Source organism: Notolepis coatsorum (genome assembly GCF_963971535.1).
Source record: "Notolepis coatsorum genome assembly, chromosome: 1".
Classification (NCBI taxonomy): Eukaryota; Metazoa; Chordata; class Actinopteri; order Aulopiformes; family Paralepididae; genus Notolepis; species Notolepis coatsorum.
Genome location: NC_140165.1, coordinates 107,013,651 through 107,029,572, shown reverse-complemented (window position 1 = coordinate 107,029,572; position 15,922 = coordinate 107,013,651). Strand labels below are relative to the sequence as shown.

Below are 15,922 nucleotides of genomic sequence, written 5' to 3'. Positions count from 1 at the left end.
ATTATACAGTACAATAAATATAAGTAAATAAATAAGCATCCAACCAGAGTGCAAATGTAACCGTAAAGTGCAATAGTAATATACACTGGGTATAAAATACATACATTTATACTACTGGGTAATTGTGCTAATCAGGTGAAGTCATATTGGCCAGCAGCGTAGGTAAGGGATATGTACAGATATATAGTATTGTTGGATCCTATGGTAATCAGCCCATCTCATCTCGTCATCGCCTTCGTGACTCTCCCCATCTGCGTTGTATTTGTTTTACTTGGATATATAAATAAAAAATAAATATTTATATATATATTTTTTTTTTTTATCATTCTTTCCAAAAGAAAGGAGGCCTAGAAGCGTGGCTAACGCTAATGGCACGCATACCAGAGGCTAACTGCCTAAGAAAACAGGCACAGAGGCACTGAAAGAGGATTAATGAACACACTAGACTAGACAAATATCAAGATGTATCCATCAGTGGACCAATTGCATGCTTTTGCAGAGGACAAGAAGCCTTCCGTCAACTCCTTCAGACATTAAGCACCCCTACAGCCCAAATGGAATGATAAAAAAATATATATATTTAATTCTTTTTTAATATATATATATATTTTTTTTTATTTTTTTTTTTTTTTCATAGTCAACTAATAGTCGACTATTGGCTAATTTCGGCCAATCAAAGTCGACTATTCAAATCCTTAGTCGGGGACAGCCCTACACTGTATCAACCCTGTTAGTACATCCGTAGTCGGAAGAAACAACACTGGCAAACGTGGTACCTTTCTTGGAAAAACTTTGTTTATTCCATAATGGAAAACAGTTCTTTCTGTCCTTGAAAAGCATTAGATTCATTATTCTAACGATCTCTCTTCTGTCACCCCGCTCGACATCTTAGCGTGACATCTTATTTAGTAGTGTCAATACGGGTACAAGGCCAGGTGAGGTTAACGTGGTGTCAGGAGAGGGGCGCACAGCGGCTGAAGTGCAAAAGGAAATGGGCTGATGTGAAATCAGAAATCCAAAAAAAGAATCACAAAACACAGGAGAGAGATGCTGGCCACTGGAGGAGGAACAGCAGGCTCAGAGTTGTCTGAGGTGTGTCAGCTGCTGCGTCCAAACACATCCAGCAGTATATGGGCTATTAATACAAAATGGCAAATATATAGCTAAGGAATGGGATGTGCTGAGAGCAGAATGTAGATGTGTCCATTCTATTCCACTATAGTTATATCTGCACAATTGATTTATTTATTTATTCACTGCCATTTGCAGTGTTTGTGTAGTGCTTTTATTTATTTTAGGACATCACGATGCCTTGTTGAACCATGTAAAATGTAATTATTAATGATACAAAATATTATCATATTTATTATTATTATTATAATTATTTAAATCCGAGGATGTCAGTAGAATTGATGTGAACACAATCACCAATGATTTCTCCCAAATGAAGCCCGTAAGAACATGGGCGCACACCAATCTGGCCTATCTACGACTGCCTTTCCATATTCATAAATCCTATTCTTAGCTAAGAATGAATCCCAGATAAGAAACTGTTTGTGAATGCCAGAATTGGCCAGAGAACATGTGGAGTTAATAAGAAATTTCTTTGTAAATTTTCCGTAAGGCTAGTTGACTAAGAACACATTCTTATTTAACCAGGCTAGTTGACTAAGAAGAACACATTCTTATTAGAGATGTTCCGATACCATTTTTTCCTTTCCGATCCGATTCCGATACCTAAGCTTTGGGTATCGGCCGATACCGATACTTATCCGATACCAGTGCATACATAAAAATAAATAAATAAATAAAAAGATATTATATAAATTATACGTTTTTTTATTTTTTTTAACAAATACTGTTTTATATATACTGTTTTTTAGTAATAACTAGAAAGTAATGGTATTTATTCAACAACAGGTGATTGTATAGATTTGTATTAGTATCATTAATCAATTAGTATGGGGCTTCAGCACTGCAGATATACCCTACTCCAATGATCCACACGGACATTATACGTTGCTGCACTCGCTACCCACTGGCTCTGCAGATATACCCTACTCAGTCTGTCTACAAGGCTCCGTTTCAGTAGCAGTCGGATCTGTTGTGATTTTTGCACAATAAATATTCAACATTCTCTTTTGAGACTCCGCCTCAGACTCTTATCATTTGGCACTAAAAGCTAAACATTGTCACCAATATGGCTGTCCGCAACATGTCATTAATTGTGTACGCGAGCGAGGTGGTCTCAATGACAACGTCAACGCGAGCTAGGTTAGCATAGCATGAGCTGCCGGTATATGAAAAGACTGTAACGTTACTGGTGACATTGTGATTTAACGAATACTCCTTTGCCAACTTGCTGTACTTTGCTTGCAGGTCTGCAGCCATTATTGCTGGATTATGAATAGCCCCAACTTTAGCCAAGGTAATGTTAAAGCTAGCTTTCGGTTAGCTGTTCAATGCTAATAACACCAGCCACCAAGCGAACCCATGAGCTCCCCGTCAACACCGCTCTGTCGGGACGATGACATTTAAGAAAGTATCTGCTGTTAAAATGACAAATGGCATTGACACTTTAATCGATTAAGCACACGTTTGTTTTATAATGCTTACTCAACAGACCGCAGTGTTGTTGATAAATTACGTCATATGGTATCGGAGCGCAGCATTAGAGGGTACTCGCCGATACCGATACCAGCATTTTAGGCAGTATCGGCGGCTTTTCCGATACTGGTATCGGTATCGGAACAACTCTAATTCTTATCCAGGCTAGTTAACTAATAACACATTCTTATTTAACCAGACTAGTTGACTAAGAAGAACACATTCTTATCCAGGCTAGTTAACTAATAACACATTCTTATTTAACCAGACTAGTTGACTAAGAAGAACACATTCTTATCCAGGCTATTTAACTAATAACACATTCTTATTTAACCAGACTAGTTGACTAAGAAAACATTGTTTTTAATCAGACTAGTTGGCTAAGAACTAGGGATGTCCGATATTATCGGCCTACCAATATCATCGGCCGATATTGGCATTCAAATGTAATATTGGAAATGATCGGTATCTGTTTTCAAAAAAAGATTTTTTTATTAATTTTTTTTTTTTAAACATTTATTTAACCTTTATTTACCCAGGCAAGCAATTAAGAACAAATTCTTATTTTAGCTATTGTGAAAAGTATGCATAATGTTGTGTGAATTCCACGACAACAGATATGTAATGTTAATTACCTGAAATTATTAAATTCGGTATCGGTTGATATCCCTTTTTATGGAATACGTTGCAAGTAAAACTTTGTCTACAGGCACTTCCTACTGTGAATGCTTTTAAAGGTATGCTACGATTGGCCCTTTATGAAACATGTAACTGTTTTACCTGATGCTATTGTTGATGTGATTATGCTGCTTGCCACTGCACAAATGGCCTTCTGTATTTATATTTGAATTGTATGTTTTTTTGTTTAATGCCCTGTTTTATGTTGAAACTTGTTGTGTGCCGTGTTGGTCAGGACTCCCTGGAAGAAGAGATCTTGTATCTCAATGGGACATTCCTGGATAAATAAAGGATAAATAAATAAATAAATATCGGTATCAGAAATTTAGAGTTGGACAATATCGGTATATCGGATATCGGTAAGAAAGCCAATATCGAACATTCCTACTAAGAACACGTTCTTAGTTGACTAAGAAAACATAATTTTTAATCAGGCTAGTTGACTAAGATAACACTACTTTTAATCAGGCTAGTTGACTAAGGACACATTCTTATTTTTTTATATTTAATTGTGATTAATCACATGATTGTCCATGCATATTAATCACACATTTTTGTCTTTTCAAAGTTTACCTTGAAGGGTTAATTTACTCTTATCAACATGGGAGTGGACATATATGCTTGCTTTATGCAAATATATGTTTATTAAAAAATAAAATAAAATAACAAAAATATTGTCCAGAAGAAAAATGTATGCTAAATGTAACATTACTCAGTAATATGAGTACGGTACTCACACAATGTAGTGTCCAACTTTACTCTTATAAAGATTCACTAAAACAGCCACTCTTTCTTTAAGCATTAAAACCAAATGATGGACCTCACTGCAACAGACACATTGTACAAAATGTTCCATTACTCAAAGATCATTCCCTGGATTCCTCATACTTCTAAAGCAAACCACACAATGTAATTGTGTGCAACCTCACATGGGGAAAAATAAAGGGTCACAAAAACATCCCCTTCTACTATGTGGAATCAAAACAGCGTCACAAATCCAACTGAATAGAGTCCAATGTTAATCTCTTGCCAACCTTTTACAGACTAATATACTTTTGTACAGTAAAACTGAAGTTCTCTCTCTCCCCCTCTCACACAGTACCATGTGAAGGTCTCTCTCTCAGACAGTACCATGTGAGAGGTTATTTTCATTGTCTGGTCATATTGGGGGACAGACGCATACATAGAAGAAATGCATGTCAGTAATTAAAATGTTCTCAGAAATGTTTGTCTGAAGAAGTGTGTCAACCAAAATTACATAACCTTTTCTTCATATATGAACTGGTATGACAGAATTTTTACAATTAATTTAAAAAAATGTAACGTTTTTTTTATTTGTATTTATTTATTTTTAAGTGCGTTATGTGTACAATAAATGAGTGATAACACGTTATTAACACGCTAACTTTGTCAGCCCTACTTTAAATACACCAAAACAAATGTCTTGCAATAGTATTCAATTGAAAACACAATATTTAATAAAAGAAAATCGAAAACATCTCCATTCATGCTACTGGGTGTCCTCTGTAACAACATGCCCTGACCAGACCCTGGGTTCATAGCTTGAAATAAACATTTAAATAAATGGTCAGATTACAGCTTATGTCTATTTTCTTTGATTCCTTTACAGCCAGACCATGACAGAAAATAAATGCTACAATCAGCCATAACAAATTGTCCTGAGTGTTTTCACCAAGTCTGTTCTAACCAACTCTTTTCAAACGTTTCTATAACTAAAGCTTTTAGTTCCAGAGTTATAGCCCCTGAGACCACTAGCCCTACTTAACCCTTTCACTACCACACTACAGAAGGTTAACCCTTTCACTACCACACTACAGACGGTTCTTCTGTAATAATAATAATAATAATAATAATAATAATAATAATAGATAACATTTCTATAGCGCCTTTCATGAAACCCAAGGTTGCTTCACAATCACAACAAAAAATTGGGCTAGGGAAGTAGGGAAAAAGGGGGGGGATGAGGGCAGGTAAGGGATAATGAACCTAATCTAATCTAAACTAACTGATGGGGAAAAGCCTTGGTGAAGAGGTGTGTTTTGAGAGCAGTTTTGAAGGTGTCCAGGGTTGGGGTGTTGCGGATTTCGGGGGGGAGAGAGTTCCAGAGGGTAGGGGACGCCACGCTGAAGGCTCTGTCACCGAAGGTCCGCAACCTGGTGCGAGGGATGGAGAGGAGACCCAGATCAGAGGATCGTAGGTTCCGGGATGGAGTGTGCTGGTGGAGGAGATCAGACGGGTATCGGGGGGCGAGGGCATGGAGGGACTTGTAGGTGAGGAGCAGGAGTTTGAAAGAGATGCAGAACTTGACTGGGAGCTGTAGTGTGGTTGTGAAAGGGTTAACCCTTTGGTAGTGTGGTAGTGAAAGGGTTAATATGCCCAGCAATATGTGACATCATAATGAATGAATGAATGAATGAATGAATGATCTTTATTGTCATTGTCACAATGGTACAACAACATTTTAAATGCAGCCCTAGGTACTAACAATCACACAGTCCTAGATAATAACAACACAGTCCTAAAACAGTATTAAAATAATAAAGACAAGAGTGAGACATAATAGACATAACAGGGGGAGTATAAAAGAAAATTGCACTATTCCCTTGGTGTTGTGTGTGTGCGTGGGGGGGGGGGGGTGTAGGGGAGATTGTTGTTTAAATTTTTAGCTGAGTTTAGTGCACTCATGGCCCGGGGATAAAAACTGAACTTAAGTCTGTTAGTCCGGGTGGGCATGATGCTGCCCGAGCGCAGCCGTATGAGGTGTTTGTTGCCAGGGTGGTGTGGGTCCTTAAGTATTTTCACTGGGAGTTATATAGTTCTTCCAGTGAGGGGAGGGGGCATCCGATGATTTTTTGGGCCGAGTTGACGACCCTCTGGAGCACCTTCCTCTCTGCGGCTGTGCAGCTGAGGAACCACACGTTGATGCAGTAGGTGAGGATGCTTTCCACGGAGCAGCGGTAAGAGGACACAAGCAGGTCTTGTCTGAGGTGGTATTTCCTGAGTATTCTCAGGAAGTAGAGTCTCTGTTGTGCCTTCTTCACGATCGCCTTGGTGTTGGTTCTCCAGGTCAGGTCATCCTCCAGGTGGACGCCCAGGAATTTGGTGACTGAGACTCTCTCCACTCATCCCCCGTCGATGTACAGGGGCTGTATGTCGGTCTTCTTCCTCCTGTAGTCCACGATCATCTCCTGGGTTTTTAGCTTATTCAGCTGCAGGTTTCTAGTTTTGCACAGGGCTGACAGCTGCTCTACCTCATCGCGGTACGCGGTCTCGTCACCTTTTGAGATACAGCCCACCACGGTGGTGTCGTCAGCGAACTTGATGATGGCGTTGCTGGGGTGGACTGCGGTGAAGTCGTGGGTGTAAATGGAGTAAAATAAGGTACTAAGCACGCAGCCCTGGGGGTATCCGGTGCTGATGGCTGTGGAGGTGTGGGGGCCTATTCTGACCCTCTGGGGGCAGTCAGACAGGAAGTCCTTGGACCACCGGCAGAGGGGGTGGTTTAGTCCAAGATCTAGGAGTTTGGGCACTAGTCTGTCAGGCACGATGGTATTGAATGCCGAGCTGAAGTCCACGAAGAGCAGCCGTGCGTAGCCCCCCCCCCCCCCCCCCCCCCCCATCCTCTCTCTCCAGATGGGACAGGGTAGAGTGGAGAGTCGTGGCGATGGCGTCCTCCGTGGACCTGTTGGCTCTGTAGGCGAACTGGTGGGGGTCTAGTCCGGGTGGGAGGCTAGAGATGATGTGGGGCTCGAGTGTCTTTTCAAAGACCTTCATGGGTAGGGAGGCGAGTGCGACTGGACGGTAGTCGTTCAGGCATCTGACGGAGTTCTTCTTCGGGACCGGGATGATTATGGAGAATGACATCACAACTCTCACTCAATAACTCTAACCCAATGAATGGGTTAAGGGTTAGTTCCAACTCTCTCACTCAATAACTCTCTAACCTAATGTCTGTCCCTCTCTGTCTCTCCTCGTCAGAATGACTTTGTGGTGGAGACCAGTCTCGTGGGGACAGTGTTCAATGGTCTGTCTCACCTCAGTGCAGTGACAGAGAGAGGCCAGTTCCTGGTCGGCCTGATCAGAGGTTTGGGAGGAAACCTGAATCTGAAAACACGGCAGGAGTTGGCTAAGGAGGTAAGGACTGGGACCTCATATCTATCATTATCACCGCACTGCTGCCTCACAGCAAGAAGGTCCTGGGTTCGAACCCCAGCCTTTCTGTGTGGAGTTTGCATGTCCTCCCTGTGTTCGCGTGGGTTTCCTCTGGGTACTCCGGTTTCCTCCCACACCATGAAGACATGCGCGGTAGGCAGGGACTACAGATGAAAACTAGCTCATTAGCTCAAAATCTGGCACATTTACATTGATGTGGAAACTGAAGATGTTAATATATATATATATTTTTTTAATGAATATTATGTACGTCAATGCTCCACTTAGTTTAGCCATGTTGCAACATGTCATTTTGTCAGTAAACTCTATCCTTAATAAAATACTCTGTTGTCCACCTCTGTGAATAACATCTGGTCAGATTATTCCACATCACAACCTGAATGGAACTCTATTATAACTTGATTAGAACTATATTATAACCCGATTAGCACTATATTATAACCCGATTAGAATGTTATTAGAACCTGATTAGCACTATATTATAACCCGATTAGAATGTTATTAGAACCTGATTAGCACTATATTATAACCCGATTAGAATGTTATTAGAACCTGATTAGCACTATATTATAACCCGATTAGAATGTTATTAGAACCTGATTAGCACTATATTATAACCTGATTAGAATGTTATTAGAACCTGATTAGCACTATATTACAACTCGATTAGAATGTTATTAGAACCTGATTAGCACTATATTATAACCTGATTAGAATGTTATTAGAACCTGATTAGCACTTTATTATAACCTGATTAGAACTATATTATAACCTGATTAGAATGTTATTAGAACCTGATTAGAACCCGATTAGAACTTTATTATAACCTGATTAGAACTATATTATAACCTGATTAGAATGTTATTAGAACCCGATTAGAATGTTATTAGAACCTGATTAGCACTATATTATAACCTGATTAGAATGTTATTATAACCTGATTAGAATGTTATTAGAACCTGATTAGCACTATATTATAACCTGATTAGAATGTTATTAGAACCTGATTAGCACTTTATTATAACCTGATTAGAATGTTATTAGAACCTGATTAGAACCCGATTAGAACTTTATTATAACCTGATTAGAACTATATTATAACCTGATTAGAATGTTATTATAACCTGATTAGAATGTTATTAGAACCTGATTAGAACTATATTATAACCTGATTAGAATGTTATTAGAACCTGATTAGAATGCTATTAGAACCTGATTAGAACCCGATTAGAACTTTATTATAACCTGATTAGAATGTTATTAGAACCTGATTAGAACCCGATTAGAACTATATTATAACCTGATTAGAACTATATTATAACCTGATTAGAACTTTATTAGAACCTGATAAGAAATTCCACTGTGTGTGTGTGTGTGCGTGTGAGAGACACAGTCTGAGCCTGTTTCAGCTGCTGAGGTCAGGCAGACGCCTGCAAATCCCAGCTACTAGGACAGAGCGGCTTAGGCTCAGCTTCTTCCCCCAGGCCATCAGAGCCATGAACAATGTACATTGAGTGCTCAGAACATTGAACTGTCCACACACAAGCACACATGAACACACACACGACACGCACACTGTGCACGCTCACACACGAGCAGCCACTTAACACTTTAACATGAGCGGGCACACACTCATGTCGCACACACGCACACTTATGGCCAAAGGAAAGGACACTTTAAATTAGAATAACAGGAACAGTGTATTGCACTACCAAAGCTAACTAGCATGTCACACATGCGCTGTAAATAACTATGTACAGATACCGAGATGTCACTCCATGTTACCTGCTATCTGTTACTGCACAATGTTGTTTCTTCTTTTGATTCTATTATATGTACCACTGTATTGCACATCGTTGCGGGCAAGACCACCCGCATTTCATTGTATACCTGTATGCCGTGACAATTAAAACTCTTGACTTGACTTGACTTGGCTCAGGAGGTAGAGCAGTCGTCTGGCAATCCATAGGTTCCCGGTTCGATTCCCGGGCAGCGTGTCGAAGTGTCCTTGAGCAAGACACTTACCCCCTAACTGCTCCCGATGAGCAGGTTGGCACCTTGCATGGTGGCCTCCGCCATCGGTGTGCGAGTGAATGGGTAAAATTGTAAAGCACTTTGGATAAAAACGCTATATAAATGCAGCCATTTACCATTTGTGTGTGTGTGTGTGTTCTGCAGCTGCTGCTCTGGGCCAGTGAGGCTCCTCCAGACCCCAGGAGGCCCCTGGACACCTTCTATGACTCGTCCAGTGGCCGCCTGGCCGCCTACACGCTCCTCCAGCCGGACGGACTGAGTCTGGAGCAGTTGACACACACACACTCTCTCCCCGTTATCCAGACCCCCGACATACAGAGAAGCCTGGCCTGCTTCTCACACTGGCTCCTCCCACAGCACAGACAACCCTTCCTATTGGTGGGACCTGAGGGCTGTGGGAAAGGGTAAGGCCTTTTCTGATTGGCTGTTACTGAAGGGTTTGGAAACGCTAAGGCCTTTTCTGATTGGCTGTTACTAAAGGCTTTGGAAATATTCAGATTCACCAAAGGGCAAGGCCTTTTCTGATTGGCAGTTACTAAAGGCTTTGGAAAGGGTGAGGCCTTTCTGATTGGCAGTTACTAAAGGCTTTGGAAAGGGTGAGGCCTTTCTGATTGGCAGTTACTAAAGGCTTTGGAAAGGGTGAGGCCTTTGGCTCAAAACAGCCGCCGCTTTTGTGATAAGATTAAATAGATCTGCCAACAAAATGCATTAAGGATTTACTTAGTCTAGTCCACTAAGGATTAATTTCCAGGACAGAGGAGTTGTCAGATTCAGATTCAGATTCCTTTATTAGGCCATTTGTGTAAAAACACATTGGTAATTGTTGCAGCAATACAGTGTATGCATTTAATTCCTTTCTATTTTCACAGTAAACGACAAACACCAACACAGACACAGGACAAAAAAAACAGTGCAGTGGAGGATTAATCAATAAAATACATATATATATATATAAAGTGAAGAGTGCAGAGTTCCAGTGAGGACTAGTGCAGTGCAGTCAGTGTCAATGTGCCAGTGTCACTTGGGGGCAGAGGGGGGGGGGGGGGGGGGGGGGGGGGGGCCTGAGGCATTGATCAGCCTGGCGGCTGAGGGGAAGAAGCTCAGTCTGTGACGAGCTTTCACAGCCTTTGGGATCCTCAGCCTTCTCCTCCAGAGGGGAGCAGGGTGAAGAGGCTGTGACCGGGGGGTGGGAGGGGTCGCCCATGATCTTCCTCGCCCTCTTCAGCGCCCCCCTGGAGTCGTGCAACTTGATGTGGAGTCTTGATGTCAACTGTGATTTCCCAGGTTCTTTTTTGGACGACAGACAGTGAGTCCCTTCCTCCTGTGTTTCTGTCTCCACCTTAGCATGCTCCTGCGCTGTGCCTTCTCCCAGCTACGGTCCACCCAGGTGGCGGTGGTCCACTGCAGCGCCCAGACCTCGTCTCGCCACGTCCTGCAGAAGCTCAGTCAGACGTGTCTCCTCCTCAGTTCCAACACTGGCCGCGCCTTCCGCCCGAAAGACTGCGAGCGCCTTGTCCTCTACCTGAAAGACATCAACCTGCCCAAGCCAGACAAGTGGGGAACCTGCAATCTCATGGCCTTCTTACAGCAGGTACAGAGTTAAAAATACATCTTCTAATAGTAGATCGAGTTCCCTTTCATACTCGTCGTAGTTGAATATGATTACTTGGAACAGTGTGAACTTGTGTAACATGCCTCCAGTCAACCTCTCGCTCGCTCTCTCTCTCTCTCGCTCTCGCTCTCGCTCTCGCTCTCGCTCTCGCTCTCTCTCTCTCTCTCGCTCTCTCTCTCTCTCTTTCTCTCTCTTTCTCTCTCTAGGTGTTGACCTACCAGGGGTTCTATGATGAGAATTTGGAGTGGGTGGGTTTGGAGAATATTCAGGTGGTGGTATCCATGTCAGCAGGGGGCGCTGTGGGGAGACATCCCCTCACTACCCGCTTGTCCTCCATCATCCGTATCTGCACCATAGAGTGAGTAGAGAGGACAACGCACCATTCATCCTAATACATATATTATATCCTAGTAAACTGTATAGTCCAGACAGCCTACCCCAGCCTGTCTCACTGTCTGTCTGTCTGTCTGTCTGTCTGTCTGTCTGTCTGTCTGTCTGTCTGTCTGTCTGTCTGTCTGTCTGTCTGTCTGTCTGTCTGTCTTGTCTTGTCTTGTCTTGTCTTGTCTTGTCTTGTCTTGTCTTGTCTTGTCTTGTCTTGTCTTGTCTTGTCTTGTCTTGTCTTGTCTTGTCTTGTCTTGTCTTGTCTGTCTGTCTGTAGTTACCCAGACAGAGAGGAGCTCCAGACCATCTACTCCTCCTACCTTCAGCCGGTTCTCCAGAAGGTTCTGGGAGATCAGAGCAGCTGGGCCACCAGAGCCAGAACCCATCAGTTGGCTGCGTCTCTCGTCCAAGTCTATGAACAGGTCAGAACACTCTCTAGTCCAAGTCTATGAACAGGTCAGAACACTCTCTAGTCCAAGTCTATGAACAGGTCAGAACACTCTCTAGTCCAAGTCTATGAACAGGTCAGAACAATCAATCAATCAATCAATCAATCAAATTTATTTATATAGCACATTTAAACATGACACTTGTCAACCAAAGTGCTTCACAAAGGATGCTTGGTTCATACACATACAGCTCATTATAGTAATATTCCACAATTATTACATTTGATAGTAATAATGGCACACAGTCATAAATTCACCAACATGCGCATTTGTTGATACATGCAGGACTAGCCTTGAGACAGACGTATGCGTATCACCGCTGCCATGTTTGGCGCGGAACGGCTGGGGGGGGCGAGACAGAAACATCCTGGTGGCCCCCCCCAGCCACAGTAGCTCCACTGCCATATTTGGCGCGAGCATCCGCAGGAGGGGGGGGGGGGTCTCACTGCAAAGTCTTATCAGCAGCTCTCTGGTTCCACCTTGGTGAGTCGTCCGGAGTTTGTTTTGACTGGCTGGCAACATTCCTTCCAGCCACGTCGATTTAAATTTGATTTTGAGTAGAGTGAATTATAACTATTGATTTGAGTGGAGTGAGTTTTAACAACTCCGTCCAAATGACTGAATGCATTAGTCCAAGTGTCTTTAATCAGTTCATTTTGGTAGGTCCTGTGCGCGGTAAACGGATCCAAAATCTTCTTATTGCAATCCAAAAGCTTCGATAATAATCCAAATGTCCACGTCTTCAAGTTGGTAGTCCGATTGAAATGTCCCAAGAGGCAGAGAGGGTCGGCCTTATTCTGCTTTCTTGACGAAAATATGCGATCCCCTGATTAGATCCATTTCGAGTTGATTTGAGTATAGTCCGACAACCGGCACGAAGCACAGAGCACAGATAGCGGAGAGCGAGAGCAGGATGCGACTGCACCCTAGGAGAGGGAGGGTACAATGAACACTCTAGTCCAAGTCTAGAACAGATCAGATTACTCTAGTCCAAGTCTAGAACAGGTCAGAACACTCTCTAGTCCAAGTCTAGAACAGTTCAGAACACTCTAGTCCAAGTCTAGAACAGATCAGAACACACTCTAGTCCAAGTCTAGAACAGATCAGAACACACTCTAGTCCAAGTCTAGAACAGATCAGAACACTCTCTAGTCCAAGTCTAGAACAGGTCAGAACACTCTCTAGTCCAAGTCTAGAACAGGTCAGAACACTCTCTAGTCCAAGTCTAGAACAGATCAGAACACACTCTAGTCCAAGTCTAGAACAGATCAGAACACTCTCTAGTCCAAGTCTAGAACAGATCAGAACACTCTCTAGTCCAAGTCTAGAACGGATCAGAACACACTCTTGTCCAAGTCTACAAACGGGTCAGAACACTCTCTCTCTCTCTCTCTCTCTCTCTCTCTCTCTCTCTCTCTCTCTCTCTCTCTCTCTCTCTCTCTCTCTCTCTCCTTCTCTCCTTCTCTCCTTCTCTCTCTCCTTCTCTCACTCTCTCTCCTTCTCTCTCTCTCTCCTTCTCTCACTCTCTCAGGTGAAGGCTAAATTCTCAGTAGATGACTACAGTCATTACCTCTTTACTCCGTGTCTCCTGACATCCTGGACCCTAAGCCTGCTGCGTTACCAGCTGCCTACAGGTATACAGTATGTATGTATGTATGTATGTATGTATGTGTGTGTATTCAGCCTCCTCCAGTGTGACAGACAGAGTATTGGAGCTGGTGGTTACAGTATGTATGTATGTGTGTATGTATGTGTGTGTATTCAGCCTCCTCCAGTGTGACAGACAGAGTATTGGAGCTGGTGGTTACAGTATGTATGTATGTGTGTGTATTCAGCCTCCTCCAGTGTGACAGACAGAGTATTGGAGCTGGTGGTTACAGTATGTATGTATGTATGTGTGTGTATTCAGCCTCCTCCAGTGTGACAGACAGAGTATTGGAGCTGGTGGTTACAGTATGTATGTATGTGTGTGTATTCAGCCTCCTCCAGTGTGACAGACAGAGTATTGGAGCTGGTGGTGTATGAAGCTGGGAGGCTGTTCAGAGACAGACTGGTTTCCTCCAGAGACGTCCTCTCATTCAACAACATCCTGTCCTCGGTCCTGCAGACAGACTGGGGCTCTGCTGTCCCTCAGAACATGACTGGTACTTCACGCACGTAGACATGCGCACACACACCCACATACATAGATACATACACTGTGAATACGAAGTCACAACTGTGTGTGTGTGTGTGTGTGTGTGTGTGTGTAGATGTATTCTATGTGACCTGGGGAGCGTCAGAAGCGGGGATCAGGCCGCCGGGTCAATCTCTGCCCCCCCACGGCGAAGCTCTGGGCCGACTGGACGCAACCAACCTCCGACAGGTCCTCCAGAAGGTAAAGACACTTTAAATAAAACTCAGTTTAAAAGTAACATTCATGGTTCGAGCCCAGCTCTCGGCGTTGCTACCAGCTTGGCTGGTCGTTCATACTAATACAATTGGCAAGTGTTAGGGGGTGGGAAGCTGGTGGGAAGCTGGTGGGTGGGGATCGGACGTTGTGGACAGCGACTCCTACAGGTCGGTTGGTGCGCCTGCGCAGTAGAATCAGGAAGCGACGAGGGCGGCGTGTCCCTCCCACGCAGACCCTCGCCGCTGAGAGATCGCGCTGTGCAGGTGAAAAGATGCGACGGCTGCCTCCTCGAGTACCGGAGGGGACATGTGATGCAGGCGTCGTCCACATTGCAGCCGGCTTGTGGGAGGCATGGCCTAACAGCGTTCGAGACAGGGGAGGGTAGAATTGGACAATGCGAAATTGGGGACGGGAGAAAAATGGGGGGAAAAAGTAGATACAAAAAATAATAATAAAAAAAAATTAAAAGTAACATTCATTTACTAATTATACAGCATTTTAATAACTTTATAACTGAGGTACAAAGTAACATTAATTTACTAATGATACAGCCTTTTAATAACTTTAAAACTGAGTTAAAAAGTAATAATTGACTAATGATACAGCCTTTTAATAACTTTACAATAAGAGTTTGCAACATGATTTATTTTAGAAACGTTTTAGTGGAGGTTTGCACACAATAGCTGTTCACTGATATGTATGGAGCCATGGTGTTTTTGTGTGTGTGTGTGTGTGTGTGTGTGTGTGTGTGTGTGTGTGTGTGTGTGTGTGTGTGTGTGTGTGTGTGTGTGTGTGTGTGTGTGTGTGTGTGTGTGTGTGTGTGTGTGTGTGTGTGTGTGTGTGTGTGTGTGTGTGTGTGTGTGTGTGTGTGTGTGTGTGCGTGTGTGTTACGACCCTGGCTCAAAGGCACACAACCTATGTGCAAAACCGACACCAAAACCTGTGTTTAACCCAAGAAGACTACTTTAACAAGGAAATACTAATACAAACTAAAGAACCAAGAATAGAAGAACGTGATAACTCTCTGTTAACCCACACTCCTCTAACCACAGACCCTGCATGTGTGACTCAAGGGCTGGTTTTAAGCTCCCAGCAGGTAACCAATCAGCAGCAATTAGCTAATTAGCAGCCCTCACCTGTATGCCCAGTGACACAGCAGTGATCAGGCAGTGACACAGGAGTGATCAGGCTCATGGTACATAACACCTCCCCCACCAAACTGGTTGCCCAAGAGGCAACCACTATACATCAACCCATAAACAAAAAACAACTGTGACCCATTAGTTGTCAGGGCCACTACCACAACAGCGATAACGGGCCGGCCCCGGTCGAACACGACCACCAACCGTGTTGTATGCTCCTCAGCGTGGAACATTTGCCAATGCTGTGTAAAACAAAAAACAACCCTGTCCCGACTCTCGGGCAAGCTAGACCTCACAAAAGGTTCCGCCACTGCGGTACATGGCTGCAGTGGGGCAGGCGCCCCCTCCGCTGAGGCGTAGGACCCCGTTGACCAACCAAGACCGTATCATATATGCGCTCCCTTTCAACAGGCCCCTCCACCGATACCGACCT

At 43.3% G+C, this 15,922-nt stretch overlaps 1 protein-coding gene across 1 annotated transcript in view; it reads left to right on the top strand.

Moving 5' to 3' along the window:
* The window catches only part of dync2h1 (dynein cytoplasmic 2 heavy chain 1), a gene marked incomplete at its 5' end in the record, with an annotated part of 340,281 nt that overhangs the window by 169,186 nt on the left and 155,173 nt on the right, over positions 1–15,922 (top strand). Inside the window, 8 exons of the mRNA XM_084336726.1 lie at positions 7,285–7,440; positions 9,658–9,917; positions 10,858–11,104; positions 11,332–11,483; positions 11,784–11,928; positions 13,487–13,589; positions 13,935–14,099; positions 14,208–14,332. Of these exons, the coding sequence (XP_084192852.1) occupies positions 7,285–7,440; positions 9,658–9,917; positions 10,858–11,104; positions 11,332–11,483; positions 11,784–11,928; positions 13,487–13,589; positions 13,935–14,099; positions 14,208–14,332 (1,353 nt within the window). The remainder of the gene's footprint in view (positions 1–7,284; positions 7,441–9,657; positions 9,918–10,857; positions 11,105–11,331; positions 11,484–11,783; positions 11,929–13,486; positions 13,590–13,934; positions 14,100–14,207; positions 14,333–15,922) is intronic.